The following is a 14,630-nucleotide window of genomic DNA, read 5'->3' as shown; positions in this document are numbered from 1 at the left end:
TCTTCATGATTGCGCTGTCTCCAAGTTCCGCAAACAAATGAACTCCCTTTTTGTTCTTTTTTTATTAAATGCAGGGTGTTTCGAATTAGTCGTACGTACAACGCCCAACAAAACAGACCAGCGCGGCGCGTATCCTCGCACATACAAAGGCACTCTAGAAGAGGTTAGTAAATAAATTACGGAGCCACGTAGTTCTTCTAGGCTAGAGCAACTCTATATGATACAAAACAGTGAGTGTGCAGGCGAGCTGACGATAATGAATCGTATGCAACACCCGAGACTGTGGCGCGCGAAAAATTAAGAAACTTTTTATAGTCGAGGGAAAGGGCACCAATAGGAGAACGTCTCTCACTGATGCTGTCTTCGCCTAGAAGATGTCTGAATTTTTAAGACTATGATTTCTGTAGGCTCGCTGCATGGATTTTACCAAGCGTGTATGCTCTTCCAGCCGAACAAATACAGCGACTGTATTGTCACTGAACTAAATATGTCATCATGCTTCTTGCTTCATGATTCTTTTGCGCAGTTATCGGCTGATACCGCAACCTCAGTGGCTGCGAAGCGATGATAATCAATCAAACGATCATTTTATTGGCACCTATTGAAATACTGTCGGGAAACGGCAGAAATCCTTCCTACAATCTATCGACAAACTACAAAAGATGTATCGATTCCATACATTCGGAGAACAATGAATAAAAGACATATCAATATTGAAATATTTTTTAATTAAATTGTCGAAGTTTTTTTCTTCCAGCTTTTAGATTGTTTTTTTTTTTTTTTTTTTGAAACTTTCATTTTATTTTTTTTTTTGCTACAGACAGAGTTAGACCGAGATAAAGAAAACCCCTTTGTCGCCCTTGAAAACAGAACTACGCATCACAAAGATTCAAATCTTTTCTTGAATATTGTCACGAATGAAGGTGACGAGAAGACGAACAGTGTACTGAAAAATAAAGGTTTAAGAGGCGAACTTGAGCTAAACGAAAAACGAAGAACGAGCGTCGAGACAGCAGAAAAGCAGACGACGATTTGGCGGCGTAAGCGAGCGAAAGCGAGACTGACTCGACAAGGCCGCGGGTAGCTGCGTATCCACAGTGCGTCACTATCTCGAAAGTTCGGCAAAGAAGGTTCGAGCGTCGCGCGCTTGGGGCGCGGATGAACTGGCACTTTCGAGAACAAGAAAGCAGGGGGAAAGTTACGGCTGGTGCGAGAATGAACGCGAACCTTCTAGAAGTCCGTGGCTGAGCGTGGCTTTCTCGGCCTCGCGGGCGGCAATATGGTAGGGATGGTAATCGAACGCAAAGTATAGGGGAGAGACTTTAACCCCCCCCCCCCCCCCCCAAAAAAAAAAGGATAAATGTGGCTGTTTTTTTTTTCTTTTTTTAACGTTTATTTTGAAATATTTACTACAAAATTCGGTTCACATTCACTGACTTAAAAATATTTATTTATGCCTTATGTGACGGGTCCCATATTTTGAATTTCTATTCCATACCAACGGGTAAATCATTTACCAGCGCACCATTATCGAAATCGCCCAAAATAGAACCGAACAAAAAGTGAAACACAAGCGTGAAACGAGCGGGAATAATAAAATGCAAAGCCCGATATCTGAGCCCCAGGACTATACAAAATAAGCGTTGAGGAAAAGTAGCAAAACGCCATATCTGTTTTAGATTTTGAAATTCGTTGTATGAGAATCTAACTCCACGTTTAGTTTAGCTTGAATTCCACGGTTTGCCCAAGACCCCACGTTGTCTGCTCGCACATATCCATAATCATCTCCTTTTCCGATTGTGCTTTCCTTTTCCCCACACTCTCGACAGTAAACCATCGTTCCACTAGTGATGACGTATGAGGGAGAGGGAGAGCGCAGGACTTGTCTTCTATTCGCGACTCTAGCGACCTATAGGGGGCGCCACCACCAAACAAACATCGCGGCTGAGTCCAGGTCGCGGCGGCTCGGCCGGGCCGCCTGAACAGGTGGCGCGTTCAATTTAACAGATTTTCTTTTGTTAGTGCTCAATTTTATAGGTATTTGAACTGAGACGGTTAAGTGTAGCCGGTGCAGATAAACTTGCAAAGCATAGTTTTGTTTTGCCGGTGTTTTTTTGTTCTTTTCGTGTCAAACTTTCGTTTCGGAGATTTCGTTCAAAACCGAAACTATGTTCTCCGGAGAGACGGTAATATACTAATCAGTTTTGATTATCTAAGGAAAGCGGCGATGACTATAGAATTGTTCCACAGAGAGTAACTTTTCAGCTAACTCGCATGCCTCGACCATGCGACTCATCTGTCCGCGAAATCGAGCTTTTGTGCGTATCCGCGTTTAAGAAACAGCTCCAGTCGTCTGCTCGGCCAACAACACAGGCTGCAGGAAAATTATGAAAATTAAGCGACCGCTTCTTGAGCCAAGGAGCATGTTAACCCGCCGGCGCTCCACTAAGCAGCTGATACTCGTATGTCAATTCAGGTTTTAGTAACAATGGAGGAGTCATTTTGACGAGAGGGTTATGTATTATATTACGTACTATGGGGGGAGGGGGGTCCCACTAAGGCGATATTAGTATATCCTTCGGGTTGAAATATGAGCTTAGTCGACTAGCTATTAGGTGAGCTGCTGAATAAAAGTATATCTGACAAACGGAGTTTAAACTTAGCCAAATGGTTCTATAGCCGGCAGCACGGAGACAAACTGAAGAGAGTCTTCATTGAAGATCCACGCAGAACCTCTCTGCATTGAACTTTGCTTCGAATCCTGAACGGAGAAAATTAGTATTTTTTTGTGGCCGGTCAACCTGACCAATGTAGACGTATATTACTGCTGGCTTCGACGTCCTGGTAATATAAATATTGGAGGCGCGATAGGTCAAAATGCCGTGACAGCATCTAACGCTGCGAGACTTGTCTCCCACCTTTTGAAAACAGATAATTTCCCCCATTCATCATTTGCAGCGAGCAGGTTTTCCTGAATCAAGTAATTGCGAAATCAGCCCAACTCCTTCAGTATGGTCCAGAGGCTTTTTCGGCGAAAAGCAGCCAAGATGAATAGCCAAAGCAAAGACCGGCGTGGGTGGCTCAAACTTGAAGCTAACCGAACACAACCAAACTCAAGAAAAGCAGCTATTGGACCTTCCCATTCACTTGACTGCAACATTGATGTTCCCTCCGGTATCAGTTACCAAGCAGTCGTCACTTTGAATGTGATTCGAGACAGACAAGAAATCAAAAAGGTTTTCCGTGATTCCTCCTCATTCAAGAAATCGAAACCACGCGACCGTGTGCTGTGGAGTTAACGGGCTTTCAAACACGTAATAGAAGAAAACAATCTACTGAGGCTTCACCACACTAATGATCACTCAGGCAAACTTAAGAAATATTGGGACCTTCGTCAAATTACATTGTTCGCCTCCGCGCCGACAACACGTCTCCGCGAAAGCTACCAGAGACGCGGAGGGCCGCGGAGCGACCTGGACCGGCTGGTTCCCTGTTTTCCCGCTTGGCGGCGTCCGTTTTGCTGGAGTCGCGAATAGTCCGTTGCAACTCAAGAAGGCAGGGCGAGGGAGAGGAAGGCCGGGAAGGAGGAAGCAGACGGAAGGCTGGAGAAGAGAGGGGGAAACCTCCTCCTCTCCGGCCTTCCTTTCCCTTTCCTTAGCTTCTCATCTTGGGCGAAATAAACTGAAGCCACGCGCAACGCCGTGCACCTTGTTGTCTTTATATTATAGAAAGGGCGACGCCGTCGTTCTAGGAGGCGGCTCTCAGCAACGGACAAGCCCGGACCGCCTCCAGCACCGATCCCAAGAGCTTCCTCTCTGAGAGACGCAGACTGGCCGCCATCTTGGCCCGTGCGGTGGTATCCACGGCGTTCACGATCTGCTCGTACTCCTAAAAAAAAAAATAGAAAGAAAAAAAAAAAGTCTTAGTTTAGCTTCTGTAAATTTGTAATACAGTTGCAGCGACAGGTGCGACACCTTATGGCCGACTTACACGACGGACCAATTCGCGATTTTCGTCCGCGGGCCGCGTACCACGTGACCGGCACGTCACCGATTCCTGCGATCCGTGCCTCGTCCGCGGACGCGCGGACTGATAAAGTTGAGCGCCTTTTCACTCGCGGCTTTTCGGCGGGTGATTCACTTGAAGAGGGTTTAGTCTAGCAACGGTACAACGTTTTCTTTGTTTTTCGTATTGCGTGGATTAAAACGAAAATGGTGCATTATTGGGCCCTGTGCGTTCGCTGGTTTATTCTGTCGCGCAATTCTTGGTCCCACGCGTAAAGGAAGGTGCAGAAACTTTTCCGAGCTCACGCAATGCAGGTTCGCGGCTACTCCTCCGGGTTCGTATCAAAAGCTTCTGCCAAAACTCGTCTGACACAACGCGATCTTTTTTGCACGTGGAATCAACCTTACACCCAGCAAAACCTTTCTCGTGACAGTGGTGTACTGAAGTGTTGTACGCGAACGCCCCTTTGTCGGCCCAGGACTGCGTCGCCTCTACGCCAAAGCCTCCTCGAGCAGGACCATGCTTGTGTCACTGCGATAGGCACAGAACTTCGCGCTAAGCCTATCACGGTGTTCTGTCTCTCTCTGCACGTAACAGCGGTGCACGATTATTTTTCGCTGTATAGCAAACGTCGATTTCGTTCTTGGACAACGATGCGATCATGTGATGCCGGAATGGACTTCTTCCAAAACCGACGCGCCCCATTGCGGCGAAATACGACGCAGTGCACTCTGGGAACTAGTAGGCCACTCAGTTTCGGTTTCGACTGAGCAGCTCCATCTCATGCTTCATCTTGTAAACCCTGAGATGGGGAACAATAAAAAAACGGACGAACACAACAAAATCTTAAGAGATTTTGTTGTGTTCGTCCGTTTTTTTATCGTTCCCCATCTCAGGGTTTACAAGATGACGATTGATTACCAGCTCGCCTGCACTCTCTCACTGCTTACAAATCTCATGCTATCGCGCCGCGACCGAACGCGCTGCTTGCGTTTTCGATTATCCGACTTTTCACGAACGTACAATACACTAATTTTGGAGCGATACAAAATGAACACCGGGGCACTTTCCTTGGTTCCGGAAACACCGGATATTACGAGCGCGTATGCAAACGTAGTAAGACGTGGCTTAGTCACCTCACCTTTGAGTTCAATTTCAATAATCAAGTTTAGTACCAGTGAACAACAACTGAAATTTGGTCACCTGGAGCCTTACACGTATTTTGTTTGCCAAACGTCCGCTTCTTGTTACTTCATTGGGCGAAAAGCAAGCCGCATCCTCACAGGAGTATCAAAGTTGAGCCCAGCGTTGACGCATAGACTTTTAAGGAAACGCAATAAATTCGACCTCACTATTGCACCAAGTTACTATGATGTCTTCCTCGTGTCATCATGTATCTCCCACTCAAATTTTATGCTGATAGAAGATTAAGTTTTCGCAAACGCTGAGATCGGCTAGCTATGACGGAGGCCTTAACAAGCGTCCCTACTCCTCGCTAAGCCTTTTTGGACGAGCTTTTACTGACGCCCAAGATCTCTGCCTAAACGGTGTGTTTGAAGTTATCTCGGCATACTCAGACACGAAGAAAGCAAACACATAACAAATGTTATGGCCATTAGCAACTATCAAATGCACTTTGAATAATTTCGTTCGTTTGGCGCACCGCATAGGGGTTCGTGCCCGTCCGGCGTACTTTAGGCAAACGGTGCGACGTTTTTCACACAAGTGCTCGACTTTTGGTTTCTTAAAACGGTTTGTATGTGCGAATGTGCGTATACGATTGCAGGATAACGTTATGCACATACGCGATGTTCAATATTAATAAAATGCAAGTGGGTGGGGACTTCGTTTCGTGCAGTGCTGCGGGTCAGTACAGATAAGAGATAAGAAGTGAGCTTTTCAATGGCGCCTTCAAGTTTTACCTCACGTACTCAGGCGCATTGAGAAAACAGCAATTGCAAAGAGTAATATTTCGTCTATGGACGCACGAAACAAACAAACTTCCTGATCAACAACACTAATGTAAAGGCGCGAGCTCGATGTGTGCATACTTATTGGTTGCTGCAGCTTGTTAATGCAAGATCCCCGAGCTTCGCAGCGTCGACATTCCCAGCACTGGCTGGTCCACATACCTCGAAACGCTAACAGAAAGGCTCAAGTACAAAAATACAACAAGCATGTGTTAAGACAAGCTATACGTCTCGGGCTTGTGCTAAAGCTTTAAGGTCTGGCCATTTAGGTTAGTTTAAAGACCACAAATGACGCTCTCGGGACCGGAAAACGACGACGTGTCGACGTGTCGATCGAAACCGAAACCCTGCCACTCTCCTCCCTGGCCAACTAGTTCCCAGAGTGCAACGCGCGCCGTGTTGCATGCAGGGCTTTATGGAAGTAGTCTATTCCGCGGCACCGAGCAGGTCGCGAACAGGTTCGGTCCGTCCTCGCTCGTTGTCTCCTTCGCGTGGATGCGCTTGAGAGACGGACGAACCGCGGACATGTCGTCACATGATCAATTCGCCCGCGGATCAGTCCGTCGTGTGAATCGGCCATTATCGAACCCTATAACGTATCCTTATGCATCGTGAAGTAAACCTGTGACGACCTTATGATGAGCTTGGGATGATACGTTCCGCACGTTCTGCCGCGGCCGGCACGTGCATTACGTGGAAGAGCCGTCGCCAATAGTCTGCTCGGAGGGTGACACGCTCATTTATTTCAAACACACAGAAGCCATCTAACACACTCAGCGTGATCAGACTCGGGTGGCATAATGCGACGTCACATGCGGTTTATTAGACGGGGTGCTGGAGCAGCAAAATTAACGTCTCGTGACTTCCCTTTCCCCCTTAAATATAGCGGGGAAATTGAAGGCACGCGACCCGATGTCACGTGACCTTTACGCAATTTAGTTTCTCTTCTAAATTTAGCGGGAAAATTAACGTCACGTGGCCTACACATTAATTCAGTTTTCCCACCAAATTTAGCAAAAAAAAAAAATTGATGTCACGTGATGGTAGAACATTTCGCGTGCGCAACACAATTGCCCAGCAATTCGCCGTTAATTCTCGTTTTCTACGAGTATTTGGCGAAAGCGGTGGCCAGTATGGCCGCTGAAAGGCGCGATAGCGCGCATACCTCGGCCGTCTTGGGAAACGCTCTGAGCAACAGCTCGATCCGAGTGGCGAGGAATGCCGCGGCGTCCCGGGCGTTCCCGTCCGACGCTGTCAGGACGTGGTCCGTGGGCAGAGCGTCGTCAGGAACAGCTGCGACGGCACAACGATGCTGGGCTCAGACAACACTCCATCATTACCTAACGCAACAGCCCAGCGTGCGATGCAAGTAAGCACCAACATCCACGCCGCCAGACGCTCCCCCCAGCTTGCACCGTTGCGTAAACCGTTTCGAAGGCAGCGCTGCGCTCTGATGGGCCGATCAGATAATGTCATTAGACGGAAATTATACTACGTTTTGCCGTGTGGCAGAGGTATAATCGGAAGTTGAACCAAGGAGATGGACGATGGATTCGAGAGAATTATTCGAAAATATGCGGATGAATAAACCGTAGTTCTGCGACGCCATCGAAAGGCAAAATCTGTGGCGGAGCCGGTATTTGAACTCCAGATACTGGGAGGTTCAAAGTTCAAATGCCGGCTCCGTCAAAGTTTTTGTCTTTCGGCGGCGTCGCAGACTTTCTTTCATTCGATCAAGTAAGGTTCATTCATCTACCTATTTTAAGATTAATTCCTCTTTGGAGACCACGTACGAAGATGGAAAGTGCCCGTCATACAACGGATATGCAGTGTGAGTATAAAAACACGCGTCAATTCTTCGCTCCATCCGCGTGGCTCTCAACGACGACGGCACGTTGTCTTCACTGATTCAAATGGTTAAGGAAAAAGTCAACGATTGGTGCTTCGAACGGATTGCGGCGCAAGGCGACTGACCGTCGCCGTGTCTCTGCTCCTGCGGCCACCATTCGGGCGCCATGCTTGCAATTGTCTATTAGCTCCGAGATGTTTCGGTGGCGCCCTCTTATGGTTTCCAACCGAGACGTCAGGAGTAGGATTTGCCCCGCCGTGACCTCACGAGTAGGATTTGCCCCGCCGTGACGTCACGAGTTGCTACCCTGGCTACTTGCCATCAGTTGCCACGACAAGGTCGACGGTATGATTAAGAAGCGCAGTGGAAGCTAGAATCCATCGCATTCCGAAACTAACGCCGTCGAAGTTGACAGTCTGACAATGCTCTGATGCCCGTTGTTTGGCGAATCATGGGACGCTGACCGCAGCGACGCTTTTGGCCGCGCACGTCGCTAACATCAGCCGCCATAGCTCCATACCATGCTCCTGTGCCCGTACCCTCTGCAGCATACATTGGGCACCATGGAATTTGTTCGACTCGGCAAAGCCTGCCGAGAAGAACAGATTCGATGGTACGCTGCAGAAGATATACGGGCACACGAGCACGGAGCAATGGCGGCTGGTACGCTAGGATAGGACGTCACGTGCGAGACATGCATAGGTTCACGGGCTTTCGAGCACGGCCAAACTTGACAAACAAGAATCTCTACAGTCTGACAGCTAAAGGAACGCAGGGGCGTGGCTCAATATGTTAATTTATGCTACTCGCTTCGTGATTGGTTCTTGGGCATTCTTATCGGTTAATGCCGCAATCCCATTGGCTGCGGAGCTATAATTAGAACAGCACGAAACTCGCCTCACGCTGTTCTAAACTATAGCTTTCTTTACCTTCGGGTTGCGGCTTATACAAGCAAGCAGGGTAGTGCGTTAGGTTACATCGCCAAAATAAATTTGCGTAAAGAGCGGCAAAAAAAGGAAAAAAAAATGTAAACTTTGCTTTAGCAGGAGGAACGTGATGAAAGCACTCGACACTATTATTCCCAAGTTCAACCAACATGTCTAGAGTTAAAATGCGTTAATTTCACAACACCGGTTCCATAAAGTGCGTCGCACACTTTTCCTACACAATAGCTCGGGACCCTTAATCTCAATGAACGCGACGCTCTAACCCCCATAGGTGGCGCAAGTCGTCGGGACTGGCCTGTTGTTGCGGTTTCTATATACTTCTTTTTACCGTCACTTGGCAAAGAGCGGACGCTACGGCCCTTTCAAGCGAATCGCAGCGACGGACGAGAAGTACGTGACCTCACTCAAGGTAAGAGAGCGAGAGCGTGACTCAGAAGAAGACGGGAAGGAGGAACTCCACTCTTCCCCAGACCCTCTTTCGATCGTCCCGGACGTCGCTGTTCTTCGTCGCGGAGAATAATTAGCCCGTAACTCAAAATTCGTACAAAAGCGGCCTTCCTTTCTCTCCTCCCGCCCGTGGCTTCGACAGCACTACGCGCAACTAGTCACGTGTCTCCCTCCCGCGCTCTGATTGGCTCACCGTAACCTACGCTGTTCGCCAAGTTACGGTGAGTGTGTAGCCGCAGGAGACGGCGTTTAAAATTTCCCCGCGGGTTATACCGAATGCGGCGTTTAATCCCTAGCTAAATTCAAATAATATGCAAATCTAACGAAAGGATCAGGAGGAGTTTCCCTTGTTTTGCCACCCAAAAACGAGAAGCAAAAAAAAAAAAAAAAAAACGAAATCCAACGCTCTTACGACACGCGGGGAAAAAGAAGTTGGCTCCAAGGAAGATGAATGCAGCGCTTCCTAGCACAGCGCGCTCAGACATGCCGCGGTTAGACGATCACTCCTATCCAGGCGACGACGGGTGTTGAGATTTATGTGCGGAGTCCACCAGATTAGCGTTCCATTTATCTTCGAATGTCGAGCTGCGAAATATTCATCCAAGATGTTACCAAAGCATCCCCAAAAAATATTAAGAAGAGTTGTACCTGTACACTGTAGGATGGGATAGGAAACTAACCATAACAACATCGTCCCAGTTCATGTCGGAGCTGGTACAGTCATACAATCTTTCCACGACTGTAAAATGTGTCCCAAGCGAAATCATGTCATTCGAGCTCCAAATGGATCTTCTGAGAAAGCTCCACGGATGGGCGAACGCTCCTACGTTTACAACGGTTGCACACGTTTCGGAGATGGGCGTTGCATGCCATCGGCAATCTTAAGCACGAGTTTTCCTTTTCGAGGCTGCCTTCACATCTCCGTGCTTTGGACATTCGTAACTTCCGACATTTAAAACATCTACAACGCAGCGTGCGAAATTAACCGTTCTGCAAAAGTGGCCGGACGTGGGACCAATATTAGGGGGTTTCAGTATAGGAGGCCACAACGCTTTGGGTACCCCGAGCAACTTTGGGGCGCCGCACTGCTTATGCGCTGAAGTTTTGCGCAAGCGTAGCGGCTTTCTATTCTAAAACTCTATATTAAAAAGATAAATCTTACGATCAAGTCAAGTCGATCTTCTTCGTCCAACATTGATCATCCAACATGGAACTACTTTCGTCACTGGTCATTAGGCTTAACGTTGGACGGCCGATGGTAAAAGCTGCCCAATCGTGGGCGAGCACGGGAGGTGGGGGGAAGTGTGCACCGTACCCCATGGAGGAATGTGTGGAGTGACCCATGGAGGAATGTCTTGAGTGACCACACCGCGTTAAACACTACTTTTACAGGTCTATAGTTTTCTGTCGACGTACCGTCCCTAAGCACCAGGATCCTCAGGAACGTGGACAAGTCTTGAGACACGGGCCGAGGTCCGACAGACAGGGAAAACGTGCCGCTCCTGTGACGTGAAACGCGCATCAACTTTGAACAATATACAATGTATCAATAAAACAAACTAAAAAAAAATATTTGCTTTCTTTCATTGCGAGGACAACAAAGAGAGAGCTGTTCTTACTGCCATCACGTTTCTCTGCTAGTGTCATACGTGTCTTAAATCTAGCCCCTTTATAAAAGCATGAAATGCTTTTTGGCGGAACCCCCGAATCCCAATTTGTTACCGTTCGTCCCTCCGCCCGTGCACTTCCCACTAAATGCAGCGGGAAAATAGATGGCACGTGACCTCACGTCAGGAGACCTATTTAGCAATTTACTTTCTCGACTAAATTTAGCGAGAAAATTAACGTCACGTGAACTATACACCAATTCAGTTTCCCCGCTTAATTTAGCGACGAAATCGACATCGCGTGACCTATGCAGCGAGTTAGGTTCCTCGCTAGATTTAGCGGGGGAATCGAGGAATGACCTCACAATAAGGTCTTCGCGCCCTGAAACGACTCTTTCGAGTTTTCTAAGCAAATTTAAAAGATGCTTTAATTGAGCGCGTTGGCGATAAAGTCAAATGCAAGAAAGAATAAAACATAAAGGATGACTAAAACAACCCATCTTTCGACTTGCAACGTACAGGGTTCAATGACGACAAGCACCGAGCTCCGGTATTCTCGGGAGTGAAGGGAGAAGGGGAGCCGAGGAACATCCAGAGGAACATTTCGTCGCCGTCTATGGTGTTCATGGACAGAGAGGTTGCCTTCCTGGAACCGGAACTGTCGGCGGCGCAGACGAGGAGACGTGTGCGCTGAGGACAAGCGGGATGCGGTCTCTCCCCCCCCCCCCCCCCCCCCCCCTCCCCTTTTCCGCTGGGTCTACTCCTCTTCCCCTCCTTCTCCGCGGGACCCGACCGCCCTGAGCAGAAAGGCATGAAGCCACCGGAAGTAAGTGGCTTGTCCCGGAAGTAAAAGCTTGACAGACTTTTGAAATCTTCCGAGTGCTCGATCGAACAACGTTCAAGGCGCTGGATTTTTTTTTTTTTTATCATTTCAAGAGAGCCTGCTTGTTGCGGAGTAACAGCGCATGCGGACCCGAGAAGTCTCCTGGGAAGCCATTCGACGTGAAAATTTTAAAATTCTAGTTGACCAAGTGTGCGTATGTCCCACGTTCAAATGCCTTATTCTCAGGATTTAATTCAGAACGGGAGTGTTAAAAACCAATCAAAGACACAAAAAAGCATGGACCAAAATATCGGCTGAATCCACTAGGAAGGCCGGCACACGCTCGGCTTCCGGGACAAGCCCCCAACAGTGGATATCAGTGCGTGTGCCCCCCCCCCCCCCCTTCCCTCAACTACTAGACTCCATTTTCCGGCTCCGCTTTTCCCTTCACCCCCGAGAACTCGTGAGCGCGGTGCTTGTCGGCATTCAATTCTGTGCGCTGCAAATCGAAAGATGTGTTGTTTTGGTCGTTCTTCGTGTTTTATTCTTTCTTGCATTTGAATTTAAAAGATCGCTCCATTACCTACTGCATTTCATGCAATGCGGGACTTTGGGGAAAAAGAAGGTCGCTGCCAAGAGTTACGATTACTCTTATTTGCTTCAGAGAAGCAGACATGTTAACCCACATAAAACAATGCACCTTTCAAGAAATAAAAAAAAAATCTGTATCCACCCAAAACCAAAAATACAGATAAAACAGAACGACGTTCGCCAAACATCATGCAGATAAAAAAAAAAAAAAAAAAAAAAAAAACAAGCAAAGACGGGTTTTAGCTTTAAAACAAACGGGAATATCGGAACGCGAAGGAAGTAAAAATGCGTCAACGTACAGAGACAGGTCGTGCTCCTCACAGAGCTTGGCTTTGGCCGCAAACAACGGATCTTTCTTGCTGATTCCTGCAAAGGAAATAACCCCAAATTCGGCAACCGAAAAAGGCTCACCCTGCAGCTCAAGAGAAAAACTCCTACATCATAGCGCGTTTTTTTTTTTTCTTGTTTCTTTTTTTTTTAGATGTTTATTTGCTCTCTAGGAAAGTGCAAACGGAGTCCTGCGCTCTGTCGATCCCTGACATGTGGGGGACCTCGACACTCTGCAAGCCAGACCAGAGCTGCTGCTGCAATAGCCGTTCCCCCCCTCCCCTCCCCTCCCTCCCCTCCCTCCCCCCCCTCCCCCTCCCCCTCCCCCTCCCCCCCCAGTGTAGCCATAGTCCGTATACATACTGAGAAAGCCTGGCAGATCGCCACGAGAAGCGGCCGCCGAAATGGAAAAGGTGGAGCGGCAGACAACGGGTCAGAGGAGAGCCACGTGACTTGCGCCCCGCTGCGGCGAGACGCCGAAACACACTTCTCCCGAACGAACAAGTGTCTGTTCGGGTTTTCGCCGCTGCAAAAGCTGTGCGCTGTTGTCCAGGTTCCCCGAGAAGTGGCTTTTTGATGCTCTGTGCTACCAGATCCTCGCGCTCGAAAGCTGCGAACGGGCACTCTATGGCTCCGTCGTGAAACTGCCAGGCTTTGAGTATAAAGGAGGCTATGGTGTAGCAGCGCACGTTCCTCCGAAACCGGAACGACAGCACGTTCCTCGTTCCTTCTCAATCTCGGAACGAGTTGCCGTTACAAATTCCACAGGATCGAAAGGAACGCGTTTGCGTTACTTTTCTAAGAGAGCAACGTGCACGTTACCTTAATGTTACGTTTGCGTATTAAATTAAATACTGCGCTCCGTAATCGGCAGATAAAATAAAGCGAGCGAGCAAAAATATCCACATCGAACTACGAGTCGGGTCGCCACAATCACATTTTGGTCCAGTTCTTTGTATTCGACACTCTCCCGGACACTTTCCCATCCCCTCGAGGTCGGACGTTGAAATCGTTGAGAATCAAAAGCCTAGATGCCGACCAAACTCACGTAAAATTCAAGAAAAAAAATAGAAAACGACGTTTACAATTCTCTGTAATGCCGAATTAGAGCGCAGCTATTGAGGAGGAGGGGTAGGTACGGAGGAGAGGGCATGTTTCTCCTCCCCCTCCTCTCCTCCTCACCTGCTTCCCTCCCATTTAGCGGAAAATTTTGGCTAAATTTTCCGCTAAATTTAGCGGAGAAACTGAATTGGTGTTGAGGTCACGTCACGTCAATTTCCCCCCGAAATTTAGCAGGGAACACTTTCCGCTAAATATAACCAAAACAATTTCGCGCTAAATTCAGCGTAAAAATTTTCCCGCTAAATTTAGTGTAAAAACTTCCCCGCTAAATTTAGGGGGAAAATTTACCCGCTAACTTTAGCGGTGAAACGTCTTATAATGCAACACCGGGTTATAATAATGCAACACCGGGTCTATAATGCAACACCCGGAAACAGGCGCCTAAGAGCTGCGCTCTAAAAATATATAAACCACCGTTTTTTTTTTCTGCCGTTTCCTCGAAAACGTAACGAGTTTTTGTTCCAGTTCCACAGAAGCAAGATGGAACGGCAGCGCTCCTCCATTTCTTCTAAAAAGAACGCGTTTCAAAGCAAGTCGTTTATGAGAACGTCCGTTTTGTACAACACTGCAAAAGTTAAAAAAAAAAACAGTAAAAAAAGTTAGTAGGCCTGATTTTAGAGTAAAACTTAACACACTAAAAAAATCCGTTTTTGAAAAGTTTTTTGATGACCCAAGAACTTTTTCAGCTCGTGAAGAATAGCTTCGCCTCAAGCACTACTGGCTCCTCGCGCAGTAAAGAAGCAACTGGACGATGATGAACCCTTTAGCATCAAGAAGGAGCTTAAAGGGGTCATGAAACGATTTTCCTACATCTTCCTCCTTAGCTTTAATCCTCAACTCAAATGCGAATTGTGAAATCACGTGGTCGTGACATTCCTTCGGCACCGGTGCGATGACTCCTAGCTTCCACCGTGCTTTTTATGCACACCAAATATAACTTGT

The 14,630-nt window shown here is 47.7% G+C and overlaps 1 protein-coding gene across 1 annotated transcript in view; it reads right to left on the bottom strand.

Moving 5' to 3' along the window:
- Positions 1-3,698: 3,698 nt before the first annotated feature.
- Positions 3,699-14,630, bottom strand: part of LOC8039434 (actin-histidine N-methyltransferase) — a 108,477-nt gene continuing 97,545 nt past the window's right edge. Inside the window, exons 12-15 of the mRNA XM_029969965.4 lie at positions 12,539-12,605; positions 10,635-10,720; positions 7,141-7,268; positions 3,699-3,888 (exon numbers count right to left, since the gene is read on the bottom strand). Of these exons, the coding sequence (XP_029825825.3) occupies positions 3,748-3,888; positions 7,141-7,268; positions 10,635-10,720; positions 12,539-12,605 (422 nt within the window). The 3' untranslated portion in view covers positions 3,699-3,747. The remainder of the gene's footprint in view (positions 3,889-7,140; positions 7,269-10,634; positions 10,721-12,538; positions 12,606-14,630) is intronic.

Source organism: Ixodes scapularis, unplaced genomic scaffold, assembly GCF_016920785.2.
Source record: "Ixodes scapularis isolate PalLabHiFi unplaced genomic scaffold, ASM1692078v2 PGA_scaffold4__175_contigs__length_147842914, whole genome shotgun sequence".
Lineage (NCBI taxonomy): Eukaryota > Metazoa > Arthropoda > Arachnida > Ixodida > Ixodidae > Ixodes > Ixodes scapularis.
This window is presented reverse-complemented; position numbering and strand designations above follow the sequence as displayed.